This window comes from Corythoichthys intestinalis, chromosome 12 (genome assembly GCF_030265065.1).
Source record: "Corythoichthys intestinalis isolate RoL2023-P3 chromosome 12, ASM3026506v1, whole genome shotgun sequence".
In the NCBI taxonomy this organism is placed as follows: domain Eukaryota; kingdom Metazoa; phylum Chordata; class Actinopteri; order Syngnathiformes; family Syngnathidae; genus Corythoichthys; species Corythoichthys intestinalis.
This window is the reverse complement of record NC_080406.1, coordinates 9,875,039-9,898,955: the sequence shown is the minus strand read 5'-3', so window position 1 is coordinate 9,898,955 and position 23,917 is coordinate 9,875,039. Positions and strand designations below refer to the sequence as shown.

Genomic DNA, 23,917 nt, shown 5'->3' with positions numbered 1-23,917 from the left:
TTAGTTTACTCATTTATTTCAAACGTGTCCATGAAAAAAAAAAAATCAGTAGAGGCAGGCAACACACAACACGATGAAGGCACACAAACCAATGGGTGTACTGTTTTGGGAGGAGTAAGTTTCCAGCTTGAAACTTACATTTTCTGCCTTGACTATCCACATTCACAAGGGTTTTCTCTTTCCGTGACGTGCAACCAGTGTCGTTTCGCTTAAGGAGTAAAGACAATCCAGTAAGTAATAAAAGAAACTTTTGTTCTCTGGCTGTTCCAGAGTAAACACATCTGATCAGGCTCCAAAGTTCAAATAACAGATGGTCTAATCAAGAAGCCAGCTTTAGCCAAACAATAATAACACTTGTCAAGTATGAACAAATGTGCGTGTAAACAGCACAACTGCAGCTCTGTCCATTCCACCAAAAGGCACTTCATTACCCCCTAGAAGATTAAAAAACAAACTTGGAAGTCATGTGACCTTTCCTAAACTATTAAGTGAGGTGCAAGAGTGACAGAGATGCTCATTGCTTTTCATATTCATATTTACAATAAGTAAATGAATTCAACATCTCCTGTCAAACCCTTAGAACAAAAAGGTGCACTCTGAACGATCAGTAGTCGTGACATTCTGGTCCAAAAGAATTAAACAACAAAGATATGTCAGTGGACAAATAGTCTATTCAGTAAATTGGGATGAGTGAACGAGGGTATGAAGGAGTATAAGTGCCATACTTGAATTTTGGGTGGGGTTAAAGAAAATTAATCAGAATTTTGCAAGAAGTTTGCAAATGTAAAACAAATCTGAATTATATGAGACTAAATCTGTAGTATAACTTGGATTAGTGCCAATTCAAAAAGAAAAATTATCGACAACACTTTACTTGACGGTGGAGTCATAGACAGTCAAGATTATGACATGACACTGTCATAAACATTCATGAGCATTAATGAATGCTTATGATAGTGTCATGTCATACTTATGACGCTGTCATAAGCACTGGAAACACTGACAGTGGCGTCATAAGACCGTCATAATTATAACTTATGACATGACACTATCATGAGCATTAATGAATACTTATGACAGTGTCATGTCATAATTATGACGGTCTTATGACAGTCTTGACACCATGTCAGTTACGACATGACAATGTCATAAGCATTGGAAACACTTTGACACTGGCGTAAAAAAACAGTCGTAATTATGACACGAGATCATCATATGCATTCATGAATACTTATGGCAGTGTCATAATTACGACATGACACTGTCATGTCATAATTATGATATGACAATGCTCATGACATTGTCATGTCATTATTGTGATGGTCTTATGATGCCATGTCATAGTTATGATATGACACTGTCATGAGCATTAATCAATGCTCATGACAGTGTTATGTCACAATTATATGGCACCGTCATAAGCATTTATTAATCTTTATGGCAATGTCATGTTAAGTATTATGACAGTCTTGTGACGCCATGTCATAATCATAACATGACACTGTCATAACATAATAATGACTGTTTCATGTCATAATTATGATATGACACTGTCATAAGCATTCATGAATGCTTATGACAGGGTCATGTCATAATTATGACTGTCTTACAATGCAATATCATAGGACACGACACTGTCATGAGCATTAATGAATGCTTATGACAGTGTCATATCATAACTATCTCATAATTATGATATGACACTGCCATAAGCGTTCATTAATTATGTCATAATTATATGACACTGCCATAAGCATTCATTAATCCCTATGGCAATGTCATTTCATGATTATGACAGTCTTATGACGCCATGTCATAATCAAGACATAATTATGACAGTCTTATGATGCCATGTCATAGTTATCACATGACACACTGTCATAAGCATTCATTAATGCCTATAAGTGTCATGTCATAAGCATCCATAAATGCTCATGACAGTGTCATGAAATAATTATGACAGTTCCATGTCATAATTATGACATGACAGTCATAAGCATTCATGAATGCTTATAACTGTTATATCATAATTATGACATGATACTCATAATTATGTCATTATGACATGACACTGTCATAAGCATTCATAAATGCTTATAACTGTGTCATGCCATAATTATGACATCTATGACAGTCCTATGACACCATGTCATAGTTAAGACATGACACTGTCATAAGAATGAATGATTATGACAGTGTCATGTCATAATTATATGGCAGTGTCATGTCATAATTATGAGTCTTAAAATGCAATGTCCTAATTATGATAGTCTTATGACAGTCTTATGAAGCCACTTTTAAATAGTGTTACCAAAAAACTATATTGCTTTAGACAAACTTTTAAAAAAAAAGCCCTAAAAATGCTCAATTGTTGTGATATTACAATAAAACCTATTTATTTAAAGGGAATGCTAAGTATATGGTACAACCCATGGCTGTTACATGTACTGCATGAATTTTTGTCCAGCAAGAAAATGACGTAATCACTTTATACGGTATCGCGAAAAAAAAAAAAAAAAAAACCATTTTCCTCACAATATGACCGTATTCACCGAACGTTACAACATTTTTCTTGTAACTTGACATTTCCCCCCTCTCAGTATGGCGCCAATGTTCCTCGTACAATGAAAAGACTGCGGTCCCAATGACGATGCGACAAATAAGCAGTGCAAAATAAGCAGTAATGTGCTACCACATAACTGTAGTCACATCCAACACTGACTGAACTGCTATTTTTACAACAACAATGATAATAACATACCATATTTAGCCATTGAAGTGTTGGCAAACGTTATTAAAATAACTGGTGCGCTCTTAGGGAACCTGTTATAAGGCACGATTCTCCACTTTTAACACACAAATCTAAGTGTGTTCCCATCTTTCTTATCCTTTAGCTGCGTGAAAAAAAAACGTTAATGACGATTGGCTTCAAGTGAAATGAACTGAGGCGACAGCTACCCAGAACTGTCGCTATTATAATCATGAGAATGCACAGTAGACGAGCAAACACGTAAAAACAAATTGCGCGCAAGCATAAACATCTCGTAATAGGTTAAAAAATATATTTCACTTCTTGTACAAATTAAAAGATTCTTAAATAAATTAAGTCACCTTCATATATCCTCATCTCTGTAAGCCTTTATGAATATATTATAAATCGCCTAGGTGATTGGTTTGGACACACGGTGTCTTTTGTTTTCATTTTTAGCTCTCTTTGACTATAACAGACTACAGGCTGAATTTTTCTTTTATAAAGATAACTGATTATTTTGTGGGTTTGGGCTGGTGTTGGATTTAAACACTATATTTCCTCATTGTGGGTTAGTGTACATTCCCATCACGGGCATCAGCTGGTGGCGCTAGTCTGAGTGCAATGCCCCAGCACGCCCAAGAGTGGCAGCATTGAGTTGAACGGGAGTGATTTGGCAGCGTGGACGTAAATGGCCAGTTGACGTAATGATTTTGTCCTCATTCTTCCCAGGGGTTCCGTGTTTGTGTTCCGAAGTTGCTGGATGATTCTATCGCACAGCCAGACGCACACGCGGCTCTCCTGCTTATTAACAGCAGTATTCGCATTCTCACTATTGAGGTAAGAAAGTGACAAAACGGAAAGGGGTGAATAAAAGAATTAATGATCAGCCCCAAATGAGCTGATGACTTCACTGTTGCCTGAGGCTCTAAAACATGAGCAGTCTACAAGGTTTTGGTCTCCCAGCAGCCGTCGTTGCGCAGAAGTCAGCCTGCTATCCTCTTTATGTGTATCTGATGAGACGAGAGACAAAGAGATGATGTTGTCAAATACAGTTAAGGCGGCATTGGTTCCGCAGGCCATGTACGATATGCCATGTCATTCACTTACTTCACTGATGATGGTCCAAACGGGGGAGTTTTTGAGAACAGACAGTCGCAAGGCCAGGATGGGATTGAAAGAAGGATCCACAGCTCCTTCAGCCACACCCTTTTCAAACTGACCTGTGTATTTAAATGCAAAGCACAATTGCAATATTAATGTCAAATACAGTGTCTGAAATTTTGAACAGTCTTGATAATGGCGTACCGCACGCAGGCTATTTTTAGACGGTGACGTCGCATCGTAAAGCAGAAGTAAAGCCGAAGTGGGACACGATAGACCCGCCCTCGCATAGACGCAACATAATTAGTGCTACTTTTCACCGGTAGTGCTACTTTTCACCGGTAGTGCTACTTTTCACCGGTAATCTTTCAAAAACGAACATGCCGATCACGCAATGCATTTTTGGAACTTGTAGAAACGACTCTACACATTACGACACATGAAGGATGTTTTCTTCATACGTTTCCGGAAACCAAAAACTCGGGAGGAAAAAATGTGAAGACCGAATCAACTTGCGCGGACTTTTAACACCAGCTCGGCGAATCCATTCACGTTTCATATGCAGTAAAAATTATGTTGGGTTGACATGGTCTTTCAGAGGACAAAGAGGTAAGCCATTTTTATATTTCTAACTTATTTTTTTAATTAAGCGTAACGTTGTGGCGTACTGCTTCTGTCTGACAATGAATGACCTGAAAAGAATTACAATGGTATCTGACTGCCACTGTTACAGTTTCTGTTATATATTAAGAAAAAAACAACTTTAGTAAGGGGGAAGTGTAGATAAATTACAGGATTAAGATGTGTTATCAATGAAAAAATTAAAAGTGTTCGTTGGCTGTCACTCAGTAGCATTTGCGATCGCTACACAAAGCTAACTAAATTACCCCCAAGAACAGTAAGAGACGTAGGACGACCAGAGGATATATAAGAAAGACAGGGCTGATGGTAAAGGATAGCTTGTTGAAACAGGAGAATGTCATTGTCAGTTGCGTTGATAAAAAAGCTAATGCTATGCTTAGGTCGTCTCGTTTTTTTCGTCTTTTTCAGCCTTCGACACTAAAGCCATCTCTTTAACTGAACATTTTTATGTTCTTCCACATCTTTGCCAGTCAATTTGGCACCTGACACATCATTTTCGGGGAGAATTGGTAAGTTTAGCTCTTTAAACATCTCCTTCGTACACGATTTCCATTCATTTCCTATTAGGGACAAACGGTGGCTTGTCCCTACTTAGCAACAGTAGCTAATGTCATGAATATTAATGAGCGGAAGTGACGTGTTGCTTGCGGTATACCATTAGCACAATACATGACACATTTTTACATCCGATTTCGACTCCAAATGACCAGATTTCAAGGGCGTAGGTTTAGTCTCAATATTGGTAGGGACGATAACCCGAACCATAACTAAAATAAATATGGAGCCTTCCTACAAATAAAACGCTACTGCGTTTGTCCACAAGCACAGCCAAACTCAACAAAAAAGCTCCTTGTGACAGTGTGTGAAAAGCTTTTGAAGAGTTACAGAAAACTTTGGCCTCCGTTATTGCCAACAAAGGGTACTGTTCAGACAATTTTCAATATACGCTGGTTTAGGAATGTTTCAACGCGCACTCACCATGCGTCGATGTCAGGCGGCAGGATCAGACAAAACGCCGTGGCCGATGGTAATCCAAGATGTCAAATCGTCAATGAGTATAGTCAAGCTAATCGTGGTCATTCAGTCCAAAGTCATGTCGTGTGGTCAAATAACAAACAAAAAATGCGATCTTCGCGTCTTCAAACTTTCAGACAAACAAAACAATATACTCGCAACTCTGCGGTCATCTATAACATACACGTGCGTTTGCATGCGGTCTGTGTTGGCGTTGCGTGCTGTCACATGTGTTGCGTGCGGTTGAAAACTATATCCGCCAGCGTTCCACACCTGTGCCGAGTAAGTCATTGATTTATACGCGCATAGTGGTGACGTCATCGCCCATATTGGCAGCACTACCACATTACGTCACTCAACACAAAAACTGCTCCAACAGGTACATAACAAAGTATTGCGATGAACTTTTGGTATTGACCAAATACTTCTTTTCCACCATGATTTGCGAATAAATTCTTTAAAAATCAAACAATGGGATTTTGTTTTTTTTCCCCACATTCTGTCTGTCATGGTTGAGGTTTAACCATGTTGACAATTACAGGCCTTTCTAATATTTTCAACTGGAAGAACTTGCACAATTACTGGTTGACTAAATACTTGTTTGCCCCACAGTACAGGAGGATATTTATCTCAAAGCAGCTTCCTCCTAGAGTTCGAGAAATTCACATAGATTAATGTTATGCCAACTCTGATGCAGGTTGGACTTTCAGTAGCAAAATTAGTGGTATGTTCCCCACCTCCATTGACATTTTTTTTACATTACTTACAGTGGCTGCTGCTGGTGGAAAAAAACTAATATCCCTCGTGTTCGAAGGGGGCCGAGGAGGCGGCATGTTGTACAGTGATCGCACGTTACTTCATGCTTCAAACTTCGCGCCCTCTGTCCATCGTGGATTTTTATTTTCCAATTAAAAAAAAAATAATCGCGCAGTCTCCCTCTCGCTCCCTCCCTCTCCCTACTCTTTGTTCGTCATGCAGGCAGTGTTCGTGCACTGGAGTTTTTTATTAAAAGTTAACGATGATTGACATACGCATGTGTTTGATCTTTGCAGAATCACAAACTTCCAAAATGTCGCATGTGTCAATCATCGCTTAACTCGTTAAACAGTTGCTGTGGCAACTAATTGTGTGTAAGTGAGCAGCTCCGAGCGGATTTGAGTAGACTTACTCAGTGAAGCATTTAATAAAGCCAAGCATTTTTCCAATACTACTTTATTCTTGTTGAAAGATATAATGCAAACAAGGTTGCTTAAAAGTTGTTGGGGACAATTTCAGCATCCTGAAAAGTTGGTAGTGTTATGTCCCCAACGTTCCTATGCAAACCGACGCTCTTGCCCGATTTTGAGGATCTGCCGATACCGAATACCAATTCGGTACCTTGGCAATTTATTACCGTATTTTCAGAAGGTGTGCGAGTGGCACCGTGACTTTACATAGTTGGTGAATGCATGAGTATTCTGTTAACAATGTAAGCTTGACATATTATGCTTCAAGGATCAAAGAGCCGCATGTGTCTCCAGACTGACCTTTGTGCTAAGACTCCCACCCTACTGTCTTTGAGCAAAAAGTCAAACCCCGCCCTGGACTGTTTGCCAGCAAATCAAAGGCCAGGGCATTAAAAAGTGACAGACTATTTACACAAAGGGTCAAGTGAGGCATGTTGTAGCCACACCTAACTTTATAACATTTCTAATTATCATACAAACACTAAAAGAGTCTACACTTTGATAAAAAGCGACGATTGATATAGTAGCTGTGTTTTACTGCCTGAGCCTCTGTTGACAGTTGACTCACCATTACGCTCTTGAGGAACATTGGGTATGTTTATATAACAGTTATTTTGGATGTTTGATTCCACTTGTTCACATTAGAAGGCACAATAGCGTCCCCAACTCATGCACTTAATAAAAATAGCTGGCCGCGTCGAAGGTGCGACTTTTTGTTTTTTAAAGATGGACACCTATTTAAAACGATATATTGATTCTCGGCAGGGGCATATCGATAACCTTTTGGGATACAAAGTATCAGCATATATCACCATTTCAATATTTTGTCACACCCTAGTGTACACTATGCTCACGTTACATTTTCTTTTTGGTGTCATTTTGTTCAGCCCTTCTCAGTTGTTTTTATAAGTTACCGCCAATGTTGAAACATACGTCTTGAGCACTGTCTTGTGGTTTAGTGGGAAAATAACACGTGAAACTAGATACATTATGAAACTTTTGTTTTCCATTAAAAATGAATGGGCAAGTTTTTGTCAAATTTCCGGTAAACCGTACATTTTTTCCCAAAAATTTTCTCTGTGATTTCTATGCCCCTCGCCGTCCCGGAATTTTTGATGGCCAAATTATGTGTTATCGTCAAAAATTGAGTGACTAGATACATTTTGATACTTTTCTTTTTTTCCTGTTAAAAATGAATGGGCAAGTTTTTGGCAAATTTCCGGGGAACCGTAAATTTTCCAAATTCTGTGTATAACTTTTATGCCCCTCACTGTCCTGGAATTTTTTGTGCCCAAATTGTGCAATTTGGTCAAAAATTGTATGACTACATACATTTTGAAAATAGTTTTTTTTTGTGGAAAATTGCCGTTTGCGGTGCAACGGAAAATCTTTCGGAGCCGTTTCAAAAATTCCCTGCGTCGCGCAAAAATTCCGGACGTGTCGATACTTGAACAGTGCCGATCTGTGAAGCGGTTCGGGCTGCGTGGCGCGCCGAAGAAAACCCATTCAAAAAGAAAAAAAACAGAATAACACTATCTGGGTCTTTGAAAAAAGACCCAGATAATGATATAATACAGTGATTCCTTGTTTTTGGCAGTTAATAGGGACCACAACTCACCACGATAAGTGAAAAATCGCGAAGTAGTGCCCCCCTAAAAAGAAAAAAAAATTTTGGGTGTGTGTTCAATGTATTTATTCAGATTTAGCATTAGAAAGGGATATATACATAAGACATATTTTACTTTTTTCCCTAAATTAATAAGGAAAAAAAATTAGGTATATACAGTGCCTTGCAAAAGTATTCGGCCCCCTTGAACCTTGCAACCTTTCGCCACATTTCAGGCTTCAAACATAAAGATATAAAATTTTAATTATTTGTCAAGAATCAACAACAAGTGGGACACAATCGTGAAGTGGAACAAAATTTATTGGATAATTGAAACTTTTTTAACAAATAAAAAACTGAAAAGTGGGGCGTGCAATATTATTCGGCCCCCTTGCGTTAATACTTTGTAGCGCCACCTTTTGCTCCAATTACAGCTGCAAGTCGCTTGGGGTATGTTTCTATCAGTTTTGCACATGGAGAGACTGACATTCTTGCCCATTCTTCCTTGCAAAACAGCTCGAGCTCAGTGAGGTTGGATGGAGAGTGTTTGTGAACAGCAGTCTTCAGCTCTTTCCACAGATTCTCGATTGGATTCAGGTCTGGACTTTGACTTGGCCATTCTAACACCTGGATACGTTTATTTTTGAACCATTCCATTGTAGATTTGGCTTTGTTTTGGATCATTGTCCTGTTGGAAGATAAATCTCCGTCCCAGTCTCAGGTCTTGTGCAGATACCAACAGGTTTTCTTCCAGAATGCTCCTGTATTTGGCTGCATCCATCTTCCCGTCAATTTTAACCATCTTCCCTGTCCCCACTGAAGAAAAGCAGGCCCAAACCATGATGCTGTCACCACCATGTTTGACAGTGGGGATGGTGTGTTCAGGATGATGAGCTGTGTTGCTTTTACGCCAAACATAGCGTTTTGCATTGTGGCCAAAAAGTTCAATTTTGGTTTCATCTGACCAGAGCACCTTCTTCCACATGTTTGGTGTGTCTCCCAGGTGGCTTGTGGCAAACTTTAAACGAGACTTTTTATGGATATCTTTGAGAAATGGCTTTCTTCTTGCCACTCTTCCATAAAGGCCAGATTTGTGCAGTGTACGACTGATTGTTGTCCTATGGACAGACTCTCCCACCTCAGCTGTAGATCTCTGCAGTTCATCCAGAGTGATCATGGGCCTCTTGGCTGCATCTCTGATCAGTTTTCTCCTTGTTTGAGAAGAAAGTTTGGAAGGACGGCCGGATCTTGGTAGATTTGCAGTGGTCTGATGCTCCTTCCATTTCAATATGATGGCTTGCACAGTGCTCCTTGAGAGGTTTAAAGCTTGGGAAATCTTTTTGTATCCAAATCCGGCTTTAAACTTCTCCACAACAGTATCTCGGACCTGCCTGGTGTGTTCCTTGGTTTTCATAATGCTCTTTGCACTTTAAACAGAACCCTGAGACTGTCACAGAGCAGGTGCATTTAAACGGAGACTTGATTACGCACAGGTGGATTCTATTTATCATCATCGGTCATTTAGGACAACATTGGATCATTCAGAGCTCCTCACTGAACTTCTGGAGTGAGTTTGCTGCACTGAAAGTAAAGGGGCCGAATAATATTGCACGCCCCACTTTTTAGTTTTTATTTGTTAAAAAAGTTTAAATTATCCAATAAATGTTGTTCCACTTCACGATTGTGTCCCACTTGTTGTTGATTCTTGACAAAAAAATTAAATTTCATATCTTTATGTTTGAAGCCTGAAATGTGGCGAAAGGTTGCAAGATTCAAGGGGGCCGAATACTTTTGCAAGGCACTGTATATTTTAATAAATGTTTTTTAAGTTTTAAACTAGGGCTGTCAAATTTATCGCGTTAACGGGCGGTAATTAATTTTTTAAATCAATCACGTTAAAATATTTAACGCAATTAACGCATGCGCGGCACAACCCGCTCACGCGTTGCCGCAAACTGCCTACAATGGTGCCGTTTTGCTTATAAACAGAGCTAAGAGGCAGCGTCAAGTGAGTGGTGTAGATACAAGCACTCATTTGGCCAGTGCATTTAATTGCCAAAAGCTTCAACATCTCCCCCACGCCAACTATAAATATTGTGGGAAGCAACGCAGAGGAGATATAGCATTTGCAGCCACCACACACAGTCATGGTTGCACCACTTCCCATCATGCATTTGGGCAGAACAGTTAAGTCGCTACAGTATCATTTACTGAAAGCTCAACAAATACACTAGATGGCAATATTTAGTCACAATATACAAACTCACATTTATCCTTTAAGAATTACAAGTCTTTCTATCCATGGATCCCTTTCACAGAAAGAATGTTAATAATGTTAATGCCATTTTGTGGATTTATTGTTATAATAAACAAATACAGTACTTATGTACAGTATGTTGAATGTATATATTCGTCTTATCTTTCCATTCCAACAATAATTTACAGAAAAATATGGCTTATTGTAGAGATGGTTTTAATTGCAATTAATTACAATTAATTATTAAGCTGTGATTAACTCGATTAAAATTTTTTAACTTTTGACAGCCCTATTTTAAACGTTACTGTCCCACCAAATTATATTTAAACATGAATAAAGCATAAAAATGATTGGCTTTATCAAATGCTTCATCGAGTTTAAACAAATGACATCACAAAAAAAAAAAAAAAAAAAAAAAAAAAAAAAAAAAAAAAATGGCGTCTGTAAAAAAGTCACGGATATCTACCTCATAACTATCGCTTAATTGTTTTTTTTTTTTTGTTACTGTCGCATTTTGTCCCATATTTTAAGTGATAAATAATCGATACAAAGAAAAATTGGGGAAAAAAAACGTTTAAAAAGGTAAATATATGAAAAAGAAAATCTCGACCACTCCTTGATGTCTGTGATTTTTGCATCTCGACCCTTGTTATATTACCATGTTTCACCCGTAAAATAAAAAAAAAATCCAGCTGTGGCCATTCACAGTTGTGTCTTGACACTCAGTGATACATGCTACATGGAGTTTTTGGATCGAAACAAGGTAACACAAGGTACGCGATAATATCTCGTTAAAGTCATGGCGTCTAATTCTACTCTCAACTCCAGATAGGGTATTGCTGTTTAAAAAACTTTTTTTTTTTTTTTTTTTTTTAAAATGCCCTCCTGTTCAAATTTTTTCTTCCCCCAGAAAATTGAGATTTTAAGTAGGGCTGTCAAAATTATCGCGTTAACGGCCGGTAATTAATTTTTTAAAATTAATCACGTTAAAATATTTGAAGGCAATTAACGCACATGCCCCGTTCAAACATTAAAATGACAGCAGTGTCATGGCCACTAGTTACTTGTGCTTTTTTTCTCCCTCTGCTGGCGCTTTGGTGCGACTGATTTTATGGGTTTAAGCACCATGAGAATTGTGTAATTATTGACATCAACAACGGCGAGCTACTAGTTTATTTTCTGATTGAAAATTTTACAAATTTTATTAAAATGAAAACATTAAGAGGGGTTATAATACAAAATATCTATAACTTGTACTCACATTCATCTTTTAAGAACTACAAGTCTTTCTATCCATGGATCGCTTTAACAGAATGTTAATAATGTTAATGCCATCTTGTTGATTTATTGTTATAATAAACAAATACAGTACTTATGTACCGTATTTTGAATGTACATATCCGTCTTGTGTCTTATCTTTCCATTCCAACAATAAGTTAGAGAAAAATATGGCATATTATATAGATGGTTTGAATTGCGATTAATTACGATTAATTAATTTTTAAGCTGTGATTAACTCGATTAAAAATTTTAATCGTTTGACAGCCCTAATTTTAAGCTTTCCAATGATTTATCACACATGCATATCAGACAATTTAGAAATTTTGCCAAATTGGTGGTCTCAGAGCGCAACTTCAAGTCACCTGAGTGTTTTCCGCCGTATATATATATACTTTTTTAAATTGAAAAAAAATCTGCAATGGACTGAGGGTGCGAAGTTTGAAGCGCGAAGTATCGAGATATGACAACAACAAAAAACTGACTCGTTGTCTAAAAAATACGGTATTTGGTGTGAAGTGAGTTGAGTCCACTGCCATTGTATGCCACTCGTATCTCAAATCAGGGTTCGCAAGTCAAAGTATCTCAAATCACAACTATCCAATGTCACATCCTTATACTCATATCAAATTTGTCGGGTGTTTCAACAGTGTGTGATCAATCGATACGGGTGTCATCTAACACTTATGTTTACACAAACACTTACCGATCCTGTAGAAGCGGTCCTCGGTTCGCCTGTACTTCTCTTTGGTCTGCGGTCCAGGTTCCTGACAAAGGCAAGGTTAAATTATGCAACGGTCTCATCGAAGTGTTAATGATTTCAACAAAATGCACACGCGTGGCTCTGTGATTAGTCATCACTGATCAGTCCGCCGCCTCAGGCAGTGCTGCCACCGTTACAGTCCTGTTTTAAATCAATACACTGCAGCCTTCAAAGCGATCAGCCCGACTGGCGTAATGTAATCACCGCTGTCGTTGGGCACATCACGGAGTGTACGTGCGTGATTGTGTGAGTGAGTGTTTCCTTACGGAGACGGGCAGTATTTCCACTGAGGTGTTTTGCATCTTGTCCCCGAGGTGTTCCTGATTACCGCTGCGAAACAGGAACCTGCCAACAAAAATCATTAAGCACACTTGTATCCACACTATATATAGAGAAATTTAGAGTAAAAAGTAGGGCTGTCAAACAATTAAATTTTTTAATCGAGTTAATCACAGCTTAAAAATGAATTAATCGTAATTAATCGCGATTCAAACCATCTCTAAAATATGCCATATTTGTCTGTAAATTATTGTTGGAATGGAAAGACAAGACGGATATATACATTCAGCATACTGTACATAAGTACTGCATTTGTTTCTTATAACCAGGGGTGCACATAATTTTTTTGCCCAGGTTCTCAGAGGAGGACCTGGAGATGTGACTTGGTCCTCATTGAGCTTGAGAGCCGACCCGCCTGATGCGATAAATTTATGACAAGCTTTACTTAGAGCCAATTAAGTTTAATTAATTATATTAACAATTAATGCTTGATTAACATCAGCTGGCACAACAAAATTGCCATTACTTTGAAATGTAAAGAAATAAAAAGCACCAATTCAAAATAAAGGGCATTATGCGGCTCCCACATTAACTCCAACCCTTTTTAAAAGTGGGATGTCCTCCTCATAAGACCTTATTGAACGTGCATGTTTAGCTTTGTAAAATGCAAGCAAAAACACGTTTGTCAGTGCATGTCGCTGTTCATTACCTTTACTCCGCCACTTGTCCATAGGGCGAGCGGGGTCCTGTTTGACATCGATAGTTTGCTTAATTGCCACATGCTCTCTGTTTTTTTCGTGCTTTTCAAAGTTTGGATGGCTGAAATTCTTTGACCCTACATAAAATGCGCTGCTCTTATCGGCGACATTGGGATTCTCACAGCACATTTTGTACCGCATTTCCGTGCGAGCATCATTTGCTTCTAGCCATGGTACCTCCTATTTTTCAGCAAAAGTCCATTTTTTCGGTAGCTCCGGTGACGTCTCTGTCATCTGTCTGTCTTTTGACGGGGGTGGGGGAACACGGAAGTAATTACTCAGTGTGGCCTGCCTCTTTGACATTTTGAGAAGTTATTTTCTCGTGTCCGCCGCAAATACGGTGGTCAGCCATCGGTACGCAAAAGCGTATGGAAGTCGTTGAGGGCCACCGTGTTTGTCTACGTCCGGTACGCATGCGCGCATGCGGACCACTTATGTGCACCCCTGCTTATAACAATAAATCCACAAGATGGCATTAACATTATTAGCATTCTTTCTGTGAAAGGGATCCACGGATAGAAAGACTTGTAATTCTTAAAGAATAAATGTGAGTTTGTATTTTGTGACTAAATATTGCCATCTAGTGTATTTATTGAGCTTTCAGTAAATGATACTGTAGCGAACTTCTGCCCAAATGCATGATAGCTGCAACCATGCATGCATGGTTGCAACCATGACTGTGTGTGGTGCCTGCAAATGCTAGATCTTCTCTGCGTTGTGTGCAAAACATGGTGTTAAGAAAAAGATCAACTTTTGACAATTCTTCCCCACGTCGATTCCCACACTATTTATAGTTGTTGTATGAGAGTTGTCAAGCACAGCTTCACTGTATGCTTCTATCTCACTCCACTCACTTGATGCTGTCTCTTAGCACTGTATGTAAGTAAAACAGCGCCCTTGTAGGCTGGTAGCGGTAATGCGTGAGTGGGTTGTTCCGCGCATGCGTTAATTGCGTTAAATATTTCAACGTGATTAATTAAAAAAATTATTATTATTATTATTTTTTTTTAAACCTGTCCTGTTCAGCTGTTTGACACAGAGAATGGAAGTCTAAGTGCCCGGATTCTGAACAGTTTTAATGTTTCACATTGAGAGTCTGACATACTCCCATTGTGATCATTCAAAATACCTTTTTATTATGACAAAGCAGCGAACAGGAAGGGATTATGGGGGGACAGAAGAAAAGAAATACAAGAGAAGAAAGAAAAGAAACATATACACAACAACAAGAAATACATTGAACATCTAAACTAGTTACTAACATGCTGGTGCTATCGTCAGCGAGATGTATTTCCGGTTTACACCATGTGGGGGCCTATTGGCCAGTGAAAGAGGAGAATGGGGGTGGGGGTGTCTATAAGACTATAAGCTAAGTGATTGAAAGGGGTAGAGTGTACACAAATCAGTTCTGTGATCTAGAACCCAGTAATCGTGTGAATCTCTTATGAGTGTAAGCCCGTTGGCGACCAACCCTACGCCGCCGCATCGCCAATCCCGGCACCGGAACCCCCAACCCGAGCATACCCTACCACATCCAGCAGCACGCAAGCCCCACCGGGCGCGCGACAGCCACGCAGACGGGCGGAGAAACCGAGCGGGCGCCAACCCAGGGCCATTTAAAAAATTAATTATCGCCCATTAACTTTGGGTTAACGTTAACGTTAAATTTGACAGCCCTAGTAAAAAGATAACGATGGGGTAGGGCTGTAAAATTTATCGTGTTGACGGGCGGTAATTAATTTTTATAAATTAATCTCGTTAAAATATTTGACGCATTTAACGCACATGCCCCGCTCAATCAGATTAAAATGACAGCACAGTGTAATGTCCACTTGTGTTTTTTGGTGTTTTGTCGCCCTCTGTTGGCGCTTGGGTGCGACTGATTTTATGGGTTTCAGCACCAATGAGCATTGTTTAATTATTGACATCAACAATAGCTAGCTACTAGTTAATTGTTTGATTGAAAATTTTACAAATTTTATTAAAACAAAAACATTACGAGGGGTTTTAATATAAAATTTCTATAACTTGTTCTAACATTTATCTTTTAAGAACTACAAGTCTTTCTATCCATGGATCGCTTTAACACAATGTTAATAATGTTAAAGCCATCTTGTTGATTTATTGTCATAATAAACAAATACAGTACTTATGTACCTTATGTTGAATGTATATATCCGTCTTGTGTCTTATCTTTCCATTCCAACAATAATTTACAGAAAAATATGGCATATTTTATAGATGTTTGAATTGTGATTAATTACGATTACCGTAATTTTCCGACTATAAGCCGCTACTTTTTTCCTTCATTTTGAATCCTGCAGCTTATAGTCCAGTGTGGCTTATTTGTTGATTTATTTGGGTTAAGCGGTAACACTTTATTTGACAGTGGCGTCATTAGACTGTCATAAGACCATCATAACTATGACATGACACTATCATGGGCATTACTGAATGGTTATGACAGATGTCATTACATGTCATCCAGCAAATTATGTCACTAACTCCATTTTTGTCCAGCTTGGATCGTTTACATCCATTCAAAAGTGATATAATTTGCCGGATAACACTAAATGACATATGTTATAAGCATTCACTAATGCTCATGGCAGTGTCATAATTATAACTGTCTAATGGCAATCTTATGGCACCACTTTAAAATAAAGTGTTACCAAATACCATAACTAGGAATTAATGAAACATCTAGAACAGTAACTGAAGAAATATTTAGCACAGACAATAAATTTTGATTGTTATTTACATCGGTAGTGCTGCAATGCATGCTAGGAGGCTTGTTAGACAACAATAGTGTTGACAGCAGGTGGCAGCAGAGGTTGACTGTCTCCGCCCAAGGGAGCAGTGATGGCCAAATGACGCTTCTTGAGGCATTGAAGCTTTGCAGCCAATTAGTTCAAAACTTCATGGCCGTTAATTTGGTTTTATGGCAGTCAAATAAAGTGTTACCAGTTAATATCTTTTGGTGTAAATATCCCATAATACAATGAGGACAGCTGCGGCTTATAGTCCAGTGCGGCTTATCGATGAACAAATGCTGTTTTTGTGCCAAATTTGGTGGGTGGCGGCTTATCGTCAGGTGCGCCTTATAGTGCGAAAATTACGGTAATTATTTTTTAAGATGTAATTAACTTGATCAAAAATTTTAATCGTTTGACAGCCCTAAACGATAGTTCTCAAAGGGAAAGAAACGTGGGCTCAATTTAGGTTTCTAACGCGCAACGATTTGAACAAGGAAGCTGTAACAGTCAGCAGAAGAATTGTCTTCATCTTGATAAGATCTTGTCTCATCAGCTCTGTAAGGAACGTCACTTGATCGAGAGTCACTGGCTGAGCGACTGACTGTGCTAATCTCTCACCACTTGTCACGTGCCATCCCCCCTGCCGCCACCTGCCTCTGTACAGACACATGTTCACCTCCTGTATCTGCGCAAGAGGCAGGAATTGACCTGAGAATGCCTATTTTAGAGTTCTCTCTAATTAGCTCAATCGCAACCCCCGGAGAGGCATGGAAGCAGAGACATAAGCTAAAACAGACTCACTGCGCAGCGAATGTAAAATTAAGTTAGTGGGCACTGAGCACTAATCACATCTTTTCTTACCTCTCTATGCTGATGGGCCTGTCGAATTTAAAGAGGATGTAGTCTCCCGCATTGGGCGTGATGGCCCAGAAGAAATCCTCTCCGAGGTATGTCTTCTCCAGTGTGTGGCCCTGATACACCTGACAGAAGCAGCATACGTTAGGAATTTCATTGCCAACCAAATTGGACAATATGGCTAGGTTCATACAAGGAGCATGACAATATATCGAACAGGTGTCACTGTTTAAAAAAAACTAGTGCTGCAACGATTAATCGATTAAACTCGAGTATTCGATTAGAAAAAAATATTCCAATTAAATTTTGCTGCTTCGAATATTCGTCTAATTTAAGTGGCGTAGTAATGGTTTATTTTGAGAGTGTTTGCATTCAGTTTTATTGATTTGAGTGGATACACTGCCTTCTAGTCTGCCTCATTTCACATGGCTGAATCCAGGTGCTCCCTGTTAAGACCAACATAAGCTAAGTTTTTGTTTGTGCTAATGTTTTTTTTTTTTTTTTAATGCATTCGTAATTTTGTTTATAGGTACAGTATATTTAGCCTATTTTTGTGGGAATATGTGAACAATTTGTTAAGAGCACTGTAAAAAAAAAAGTTAGTTTATAGCATTTAAACTAGCGGACTTTTGCTATGTAAGTTAGCCAATTGTTCTTTTGTTGTACATAGAGCCTCATTTATTTATTTATTATACCGTTTGAGGCTCAGCTCAGGTAATTTAATTTTTCATGTTCCTTATCAGATTACTCGATTATTCAAACTAATGGTTCATCGAATAATCGACTACTAAAATATTCGATAACTGCAGCCCTAAAAAAAACAATAGGTTGCTATCAAATCTTCCATTAGAATAGTGTCTAGTCTACAGTCGTATGAAAAAGTATCTGAATCTTTTGGAATTTCTCATATTTCAAATGTGATCTTTGTCAAAATCACTCAGATGAAGATACAGTATCTGCTTTAACTAAAACCATCCAAACATTTGCAGGTTTTCATATTTTAATGAGGATAGTATGCCAACAATGACAGAAGGGGGGAAAATACGTAAGTGAACCATCACATTTAATATTTTGTGTCATCCTCTTTTTAGCTTCAACTGTCTGACCGACCGCCTAAGGTTTTCCTGCGAAACATCCTGATGAACTTTTTAATTCATTCTTCCATTCATGATTGTAAGTTGTCCAGGCCCTAATTCATTCTTCCATTCATGATTGTAAGTTGTCCAGGCCCTAAGTTAGCAAAACAGCCCCACATCGTGGTGCTCCCTCCACCATGTTTCACGGTGGGGATGAGCTGTTGATGTTGGTGAGCTGTTCTTTTTCCTCCACACATTACGTTGCGTGTTACTCCCAAACATGAACATGAACACCATTCTTGGCCATAGTTGATGTGTGCACAGTTATTGGACTATGGCCGTGATTTCTGGAAGTCTTTAGCAGACACTCTAGGGTTCTTTTTTACCTCTCTGAGTATTCTGCGCTAAACTCTTGGTGTCATCTTTGGTGGGCAGCCAATCGTTCAGTGAGAAGCAACAGTGCCAAACTATCCCCGTTTGGAGACAACTTCTCTGATTGTCGATTGATGAACATCCAGATTTTAGAGATGGTTTTGTATTCTTTCCCAGCTTTATACAAATCAAAAATCCTTGATCACAGGTCTTCAGACAGCTCTTTTGACCGAGCCATGATGCACATCAGACAATGCTTCTCATCAAGACAATTCTTACCAGGTGTGTGTTTTATATTGGGCAGGGCAGCTTTAAAGCACTCATCAGTGATTGGGCACACACCTGACTTAAAATGTTTGGTAAAAATTGGTTTCAATTGCTCTTTAAGTCTCCTTAGGCAGGGGGTTCACTTATTTTTCCCCCTTATGTCATTGTTTGCATGCTATCCTCATTAAAATATGAAAACCTATAAATGTTTGTGTGGTTTTAGTTAAAGCAAATGCAGTTTTTACATCTGTGTGATTTTGACAAAGATCAGATCACATTTGATGGCGATTTTAGCTCACTGGCTGGTAATTAAAAAAAAATCTTGTACCATCTACAAGGAGAATGCCAACTTGGTGATGATAATGCACACTCAGCAGTGAAACCGAACATTATATTCAATAAATTGTACCCAAATGGATGACATGAACTGTATGTAAAAAAAAAAAAGTTGGCCAAGAGTTTAAGATGACGCTAGTCATGGTAAATGCTAATGCTGATGAGAACACGAATGCTATGCTGTGCTGCTCAATTTTTTGAATCCCGCGGCATGAAAATGAGTGACTTCCAGCTCCAGTCTCGGGTTGAGGACGAATGCGAATGTGACATCACCCGGGTCAGCATCTCACAATACAGCATTGCTTTATAGCATGCAGATGGACTGCGGATTCAGCTGATTTTACGGATTAATTTGTTTATTCTTCGCATCACGCCAGCCAAATGTGCTGCAGTGTTTTGTTGCTGCACCAGAGAGAGGCATGTGAGCCTTTTAGAGTTTCAAAAAGTTCCCATTCACCCAGAGATTGGCCAAAACAAGTCCGACAACTATGGGACCATCGGATTTACGAGGAAGTGAGTAAACATCGTGTTTAGAGTAGTTCAAAAAAATCAATCATTACACGCATCGCGATCAGACACGTGATGGTTCGATTACGATTCATAAAGGCTCAAAAACGATAATTTTCCACCATAACTTTATGACAGCCGCTCGTTGCGGAACGAAATTCAAGACACGTCTGCCGCCCGGACACCGTTAACGGACGCACGCACAACGTTCTGATGGATGCTCCCATTTACTAGGAGATTTACCCCTTTTTAAAAGACTCGAAAATGAATTTGTGTATGAGACAGGCAGGAACACATTTTTTAGCGCCAGAGGGGAAGAGAGATAGTTCGTTGCTCTTCGTCTTTCAGATGTCCAGCTATGGTTTCAAGTCATGTCAATTGAAAAATGTCCCAAGTGTGTTGCTAAGACCCGTGTTCATCTATAAGAGGAGAGTACACGAACCCACTTGTACTGTTTAGCCTTTATTGTTGTTGTTGTTGTATTTGAGGTGTTAATAGTTAGCGCCGAGCGCTAAGCTAAATAGCTAATTCGCCAACGTGTATTTCATATGCAGACCGTGTAAAACCATGATTAAGTACAGCTGTAACACTACAACATGCAAAAAAAAAAAAAAAAAAAAACAGAAATCTGAAAACAAAATATATTGGTTAATAGAAGGCTTATTTCTAAAGGCACTTGGTTTCCAGAAAATATGGAATTCAATCCACATGTGTAAATTTTATTGTATTGTTGAGTGAAACAAGTACTCCCTTTAAAACGGTTAATGTTTTTGCACTTTGTTGTAAAAATAAATGAATAAAAAAGGTTTAAGGGCAGCTTTTTGTTGTATGGGCATGTTTCCATCGTTCCTGTTGAATCATTAGAATATTTTAAATAAATAATGGACAAAAATTTGTTTGTCAACTTTATTAATTAGTAATGTACGATGCATGGATAATCGTAATTATCGTGGTCATCGTTCAAGAATCGAATCGTAGCACCCTGAATCGTAATTGAATCGAATCGAATCGTGGGGTGCCTAAGATGGCACACCCCCATTGTGTTTTGTATTACGTCAAATATTGGGATCATGGCACACGTTTTAATATGGAGGTCGCTTGCATTTTGTGGCTGACAATGCTCCTTGTCCACCGAGAATGCCACTCGGCCGACGACCGGCGGCTTGTTGCACAACCCCCCTCGGTCCTCTTTGCGTGCCCACTGGGATAGGGCTATACTCTGCTCATGCTCGTGCGGACCTCCATATCGTCCAGCCCGCTCTGCGCTCTTTGTGTGCCCGGCAATAAACCACTACCATCGGGTTGGGCTTGGGCAGCTACACACTCCTCCAACGATTTGTCCAGCGGTCATTCTCCAGCTGCTTCCCCGGCAAACAAGCTCTCCTGCCCGCAGCAGGGGAACAACTAGCTGTAACTTGCTCGCCGCCGGCGGTGTTGCCGATCCGTGAAGACAATCGACATACGGCGACATACAGACGGCTTTTTTTTTTTAAAGGTGTTTTCGAGTTCAATAAGAGTACTTGGGTGGTGTGTCTGCACAGTCGGCCAGCACACACATACGCACCAAAAAATTTAAAAATTTTTTTTTTAAAAAGCCCAGTCAAAAGGGGCACTTTGGGCATGTAAGGGCAAAGGGGCAAGTGCTCAAGCACCCTCTGCTAACACAGCTTTTTTTTGCTTTTGTGACATCTCAAACATCGGAATGTTTTCCTTCTACAAAATAACAAACAACAAGACAAATAGAGCTTTTGATAGCAAAGTATCAATTTATTTACACATAACTAAACTATTGAACTGAGCAACGCTGTTGTGGTCACGGCTGTATCGGCAGACGTGGTAAATTTTTCCCTCATCACTGTCTCATCAAGATAGATTTTATTGAATCTTTCTTTTGTAGTGACGACTACCTCAGAACAGAAATCAACTAGGGAACTTGCGTGGGGCATGTGCCTTGTGTTTACATCGTTCTCCACATTTTTCTAACGCGTCTTACTTCTTCCAACTTTTTCCTGACTATTTCTCTTCATTCATTTTCTTTCATGGTCTGATTTGAGTTCTTACCAAATGCGCTACTGCTCTCCAGTGGCCAGTTTTATTGCTTTAAAATGGATTTTGAGCGTTGTGCTTTGGAACGAACTTACAACAGAACCTACAAATGTCTCTTGTGAAAAAAAATGTGAAAGACGTATAAATACGTTTTTGGGACACTGAAACAATTACAAATAGAACGTATTCATATGTTTTTGGGAGCTAAAAGTTGCATATTCAGTCTAGGGCTGCCGCTATCGAATATTTTAGTAATCGAGTAATCGACTGAAAATTCTATCGATTAATCGAGTAATCGGATAAAACATTTTTTTTTTAGGTAAAGAGCAATTATACATATACATGAGAAAAAAAGACATTTAATCCAATATTGAACAATTTTAAGTCAATCAATGTCTTTATTTTCGATGTACATTGTTGAAAACAGCCAACAATTGCATCTAAGATGTGACTACAACAAAAAAAAATCACTGCTTTCACTCAAAAAACTTCTAGATCTTATTAAAAAAAAAAAAAAATTCTTACCTAAAAATGTAATTACGCTTGATAACACACATCACTTGAAAGCTACGTGTTTCAATTTAATTTCCATTTGTGTCAAGCTATTTTTAAGTTCTATTTAAGTTTTAAGTTAGTCTAAACTTTAAGTACTGATAGGATTTTGAGTTTTTGCAGTGTTCAAAATAAATGTATGATACCTGCTGTATTGCAGCACATTTATTCAGTAATGACTACTGAGCTAAAACTGACAGTTAGCTTTATTATGTTTTAATTTTACACCCTCATCACTCTACAGCGCTGTGTTTTTACAGATTAAATAAAGCCTGTATGTAAGACACGTTAGCCACGCATCGACAGTGGTCATAATCAATAGAAACCTAGCCCTCCGAGGGGCTAACGTTACGTGATCGAGTGACAGTAACGTTATATTTACTAGCGATGAGAAGTTTACTGCTTAAAGATGGCGGCTGTTTACTAACGCTGCCCAGACGCGGCCGAGTCTGTCATTTCGCATCTAGCCCTGAATGCATGCGATATCTATGAGACGCATCGGACACTATCTGCTACCACACTAGCATCATGCGGGCGTAGTTTTTAGCAACGTCGGCGTAGTTGTTGGCGGCTGCTGGCTGCGGTAATTTTTTATTTATTGCTTCCTCCTCTACGCACGTGACGTCAGCGCGTTGTCCTGCATTAAAAATAGTCCGGGCAAAACGTGATGCTTAGAGCTGGCAAAATTAAACGATTCCTCGAAGTGAATTACTCGGATCAGTTTTTAAACTCGAGTTGCTCGAGTATTCATTTCAGCTCTAATTCAGTCAATCAAAGTTTTATGAGCTGAAACAGCTTTTTAGAAGAGCTGAACTACCTTCATAGAGGTGGAAACCTCCGCAGGCGGATTCACGTGTATCTTGTGGAGAAGTGGCTTCAGGAAGTCTTTGTCCTGCGGGTACGAAGTGAGATAACGCTGAAATATGCAAGATTGAGCAGCTCTGGCGAACAATCGACTGCGTGGGCACTGGGACTCACAGTGAGCTTTTGGATCTTTCCGGCGAGAGAGGAATGGAGCCCGACGTGTTGAAACAGGGAGGGTCGGAAACGCACGCGGAGGCTGGACTTCTGGCGCTCGCAGTGTTTCTGGAAAAGTGTCAAAAAATGGTGAAATCATTAGCGCTAGAACAGGATGCGTTTTTGTCATCGTACATTGTAATCCAATGTGTACAACCTGCACCTTTAAAGCCCATGTACCATATGAAACTTTTTTAGTTTTCTAGTTTTCTCCTCTCTGAAAATTGTTTCGTAAGTCGATGCGGGTTTTCTTTTCACTATGCATCCATTACAAACGGCATCAAAAGTTGTGTGCTTCATTTTCCTTTAGTTTAGCTGAAATTTGATCAACTTAGTTTATTGAGTAATTAAGTAGGATTATTACAAAATTGCCTTTAGAAGTTTTAGGATGACAACAGTGTAACAGATTAAAGTGGTACTGTCGTCACATGAAAGCTTCATAACACAAAAATTCATA

The 23,917-nt window shown here is 39.0% G+C and overlaps 1 protein-coding gene across 1 annotated transcript in view; it reads right to left on the bottom strand.

Annotated features, from left to right (window-relative positions):
• The window catches only part of mgat4a (alpha-1,3-mannosyl-glycoprotein 4-beta-N-acetylglucosaminyltransferase A), a 100,284-nt gene continuing 76,367 nt past the window's right edge, over nt 1-23,917 (bottom strand). The window contains exons 10-16 of the mRNA XM_057851609.1: nt 23,422-23,529; nt 23,261-23,335; nt 17,294-17,412; nt 12,906-12,984; nt 12,583-12,643; nt 3,860-3,972; nt 1-3,762 (exon numbers count right to left, since the gene is read on the bottom strand). Of these exons, the coding sequence (XP_057707592.1) occupies nt 3,736-3,762; nt 3,860-3,972; nt 12,583-12,643; nt 12,906-12,984; nt 17,294-17,412; nt 23,261-23,335; nt 23,422-23,529 (582 nt within the window). The 3' untranslated portion in view covers nt 1-3,735. The remainder of the gene's footprint in view (nt 3,763-3,859; nt 3,973-12,582; nt 12,644-12,905; nt 12,985-17,293; nt 17,413-23,260; nt 23,336-23,421; nt 23,530-23,917) is intronic.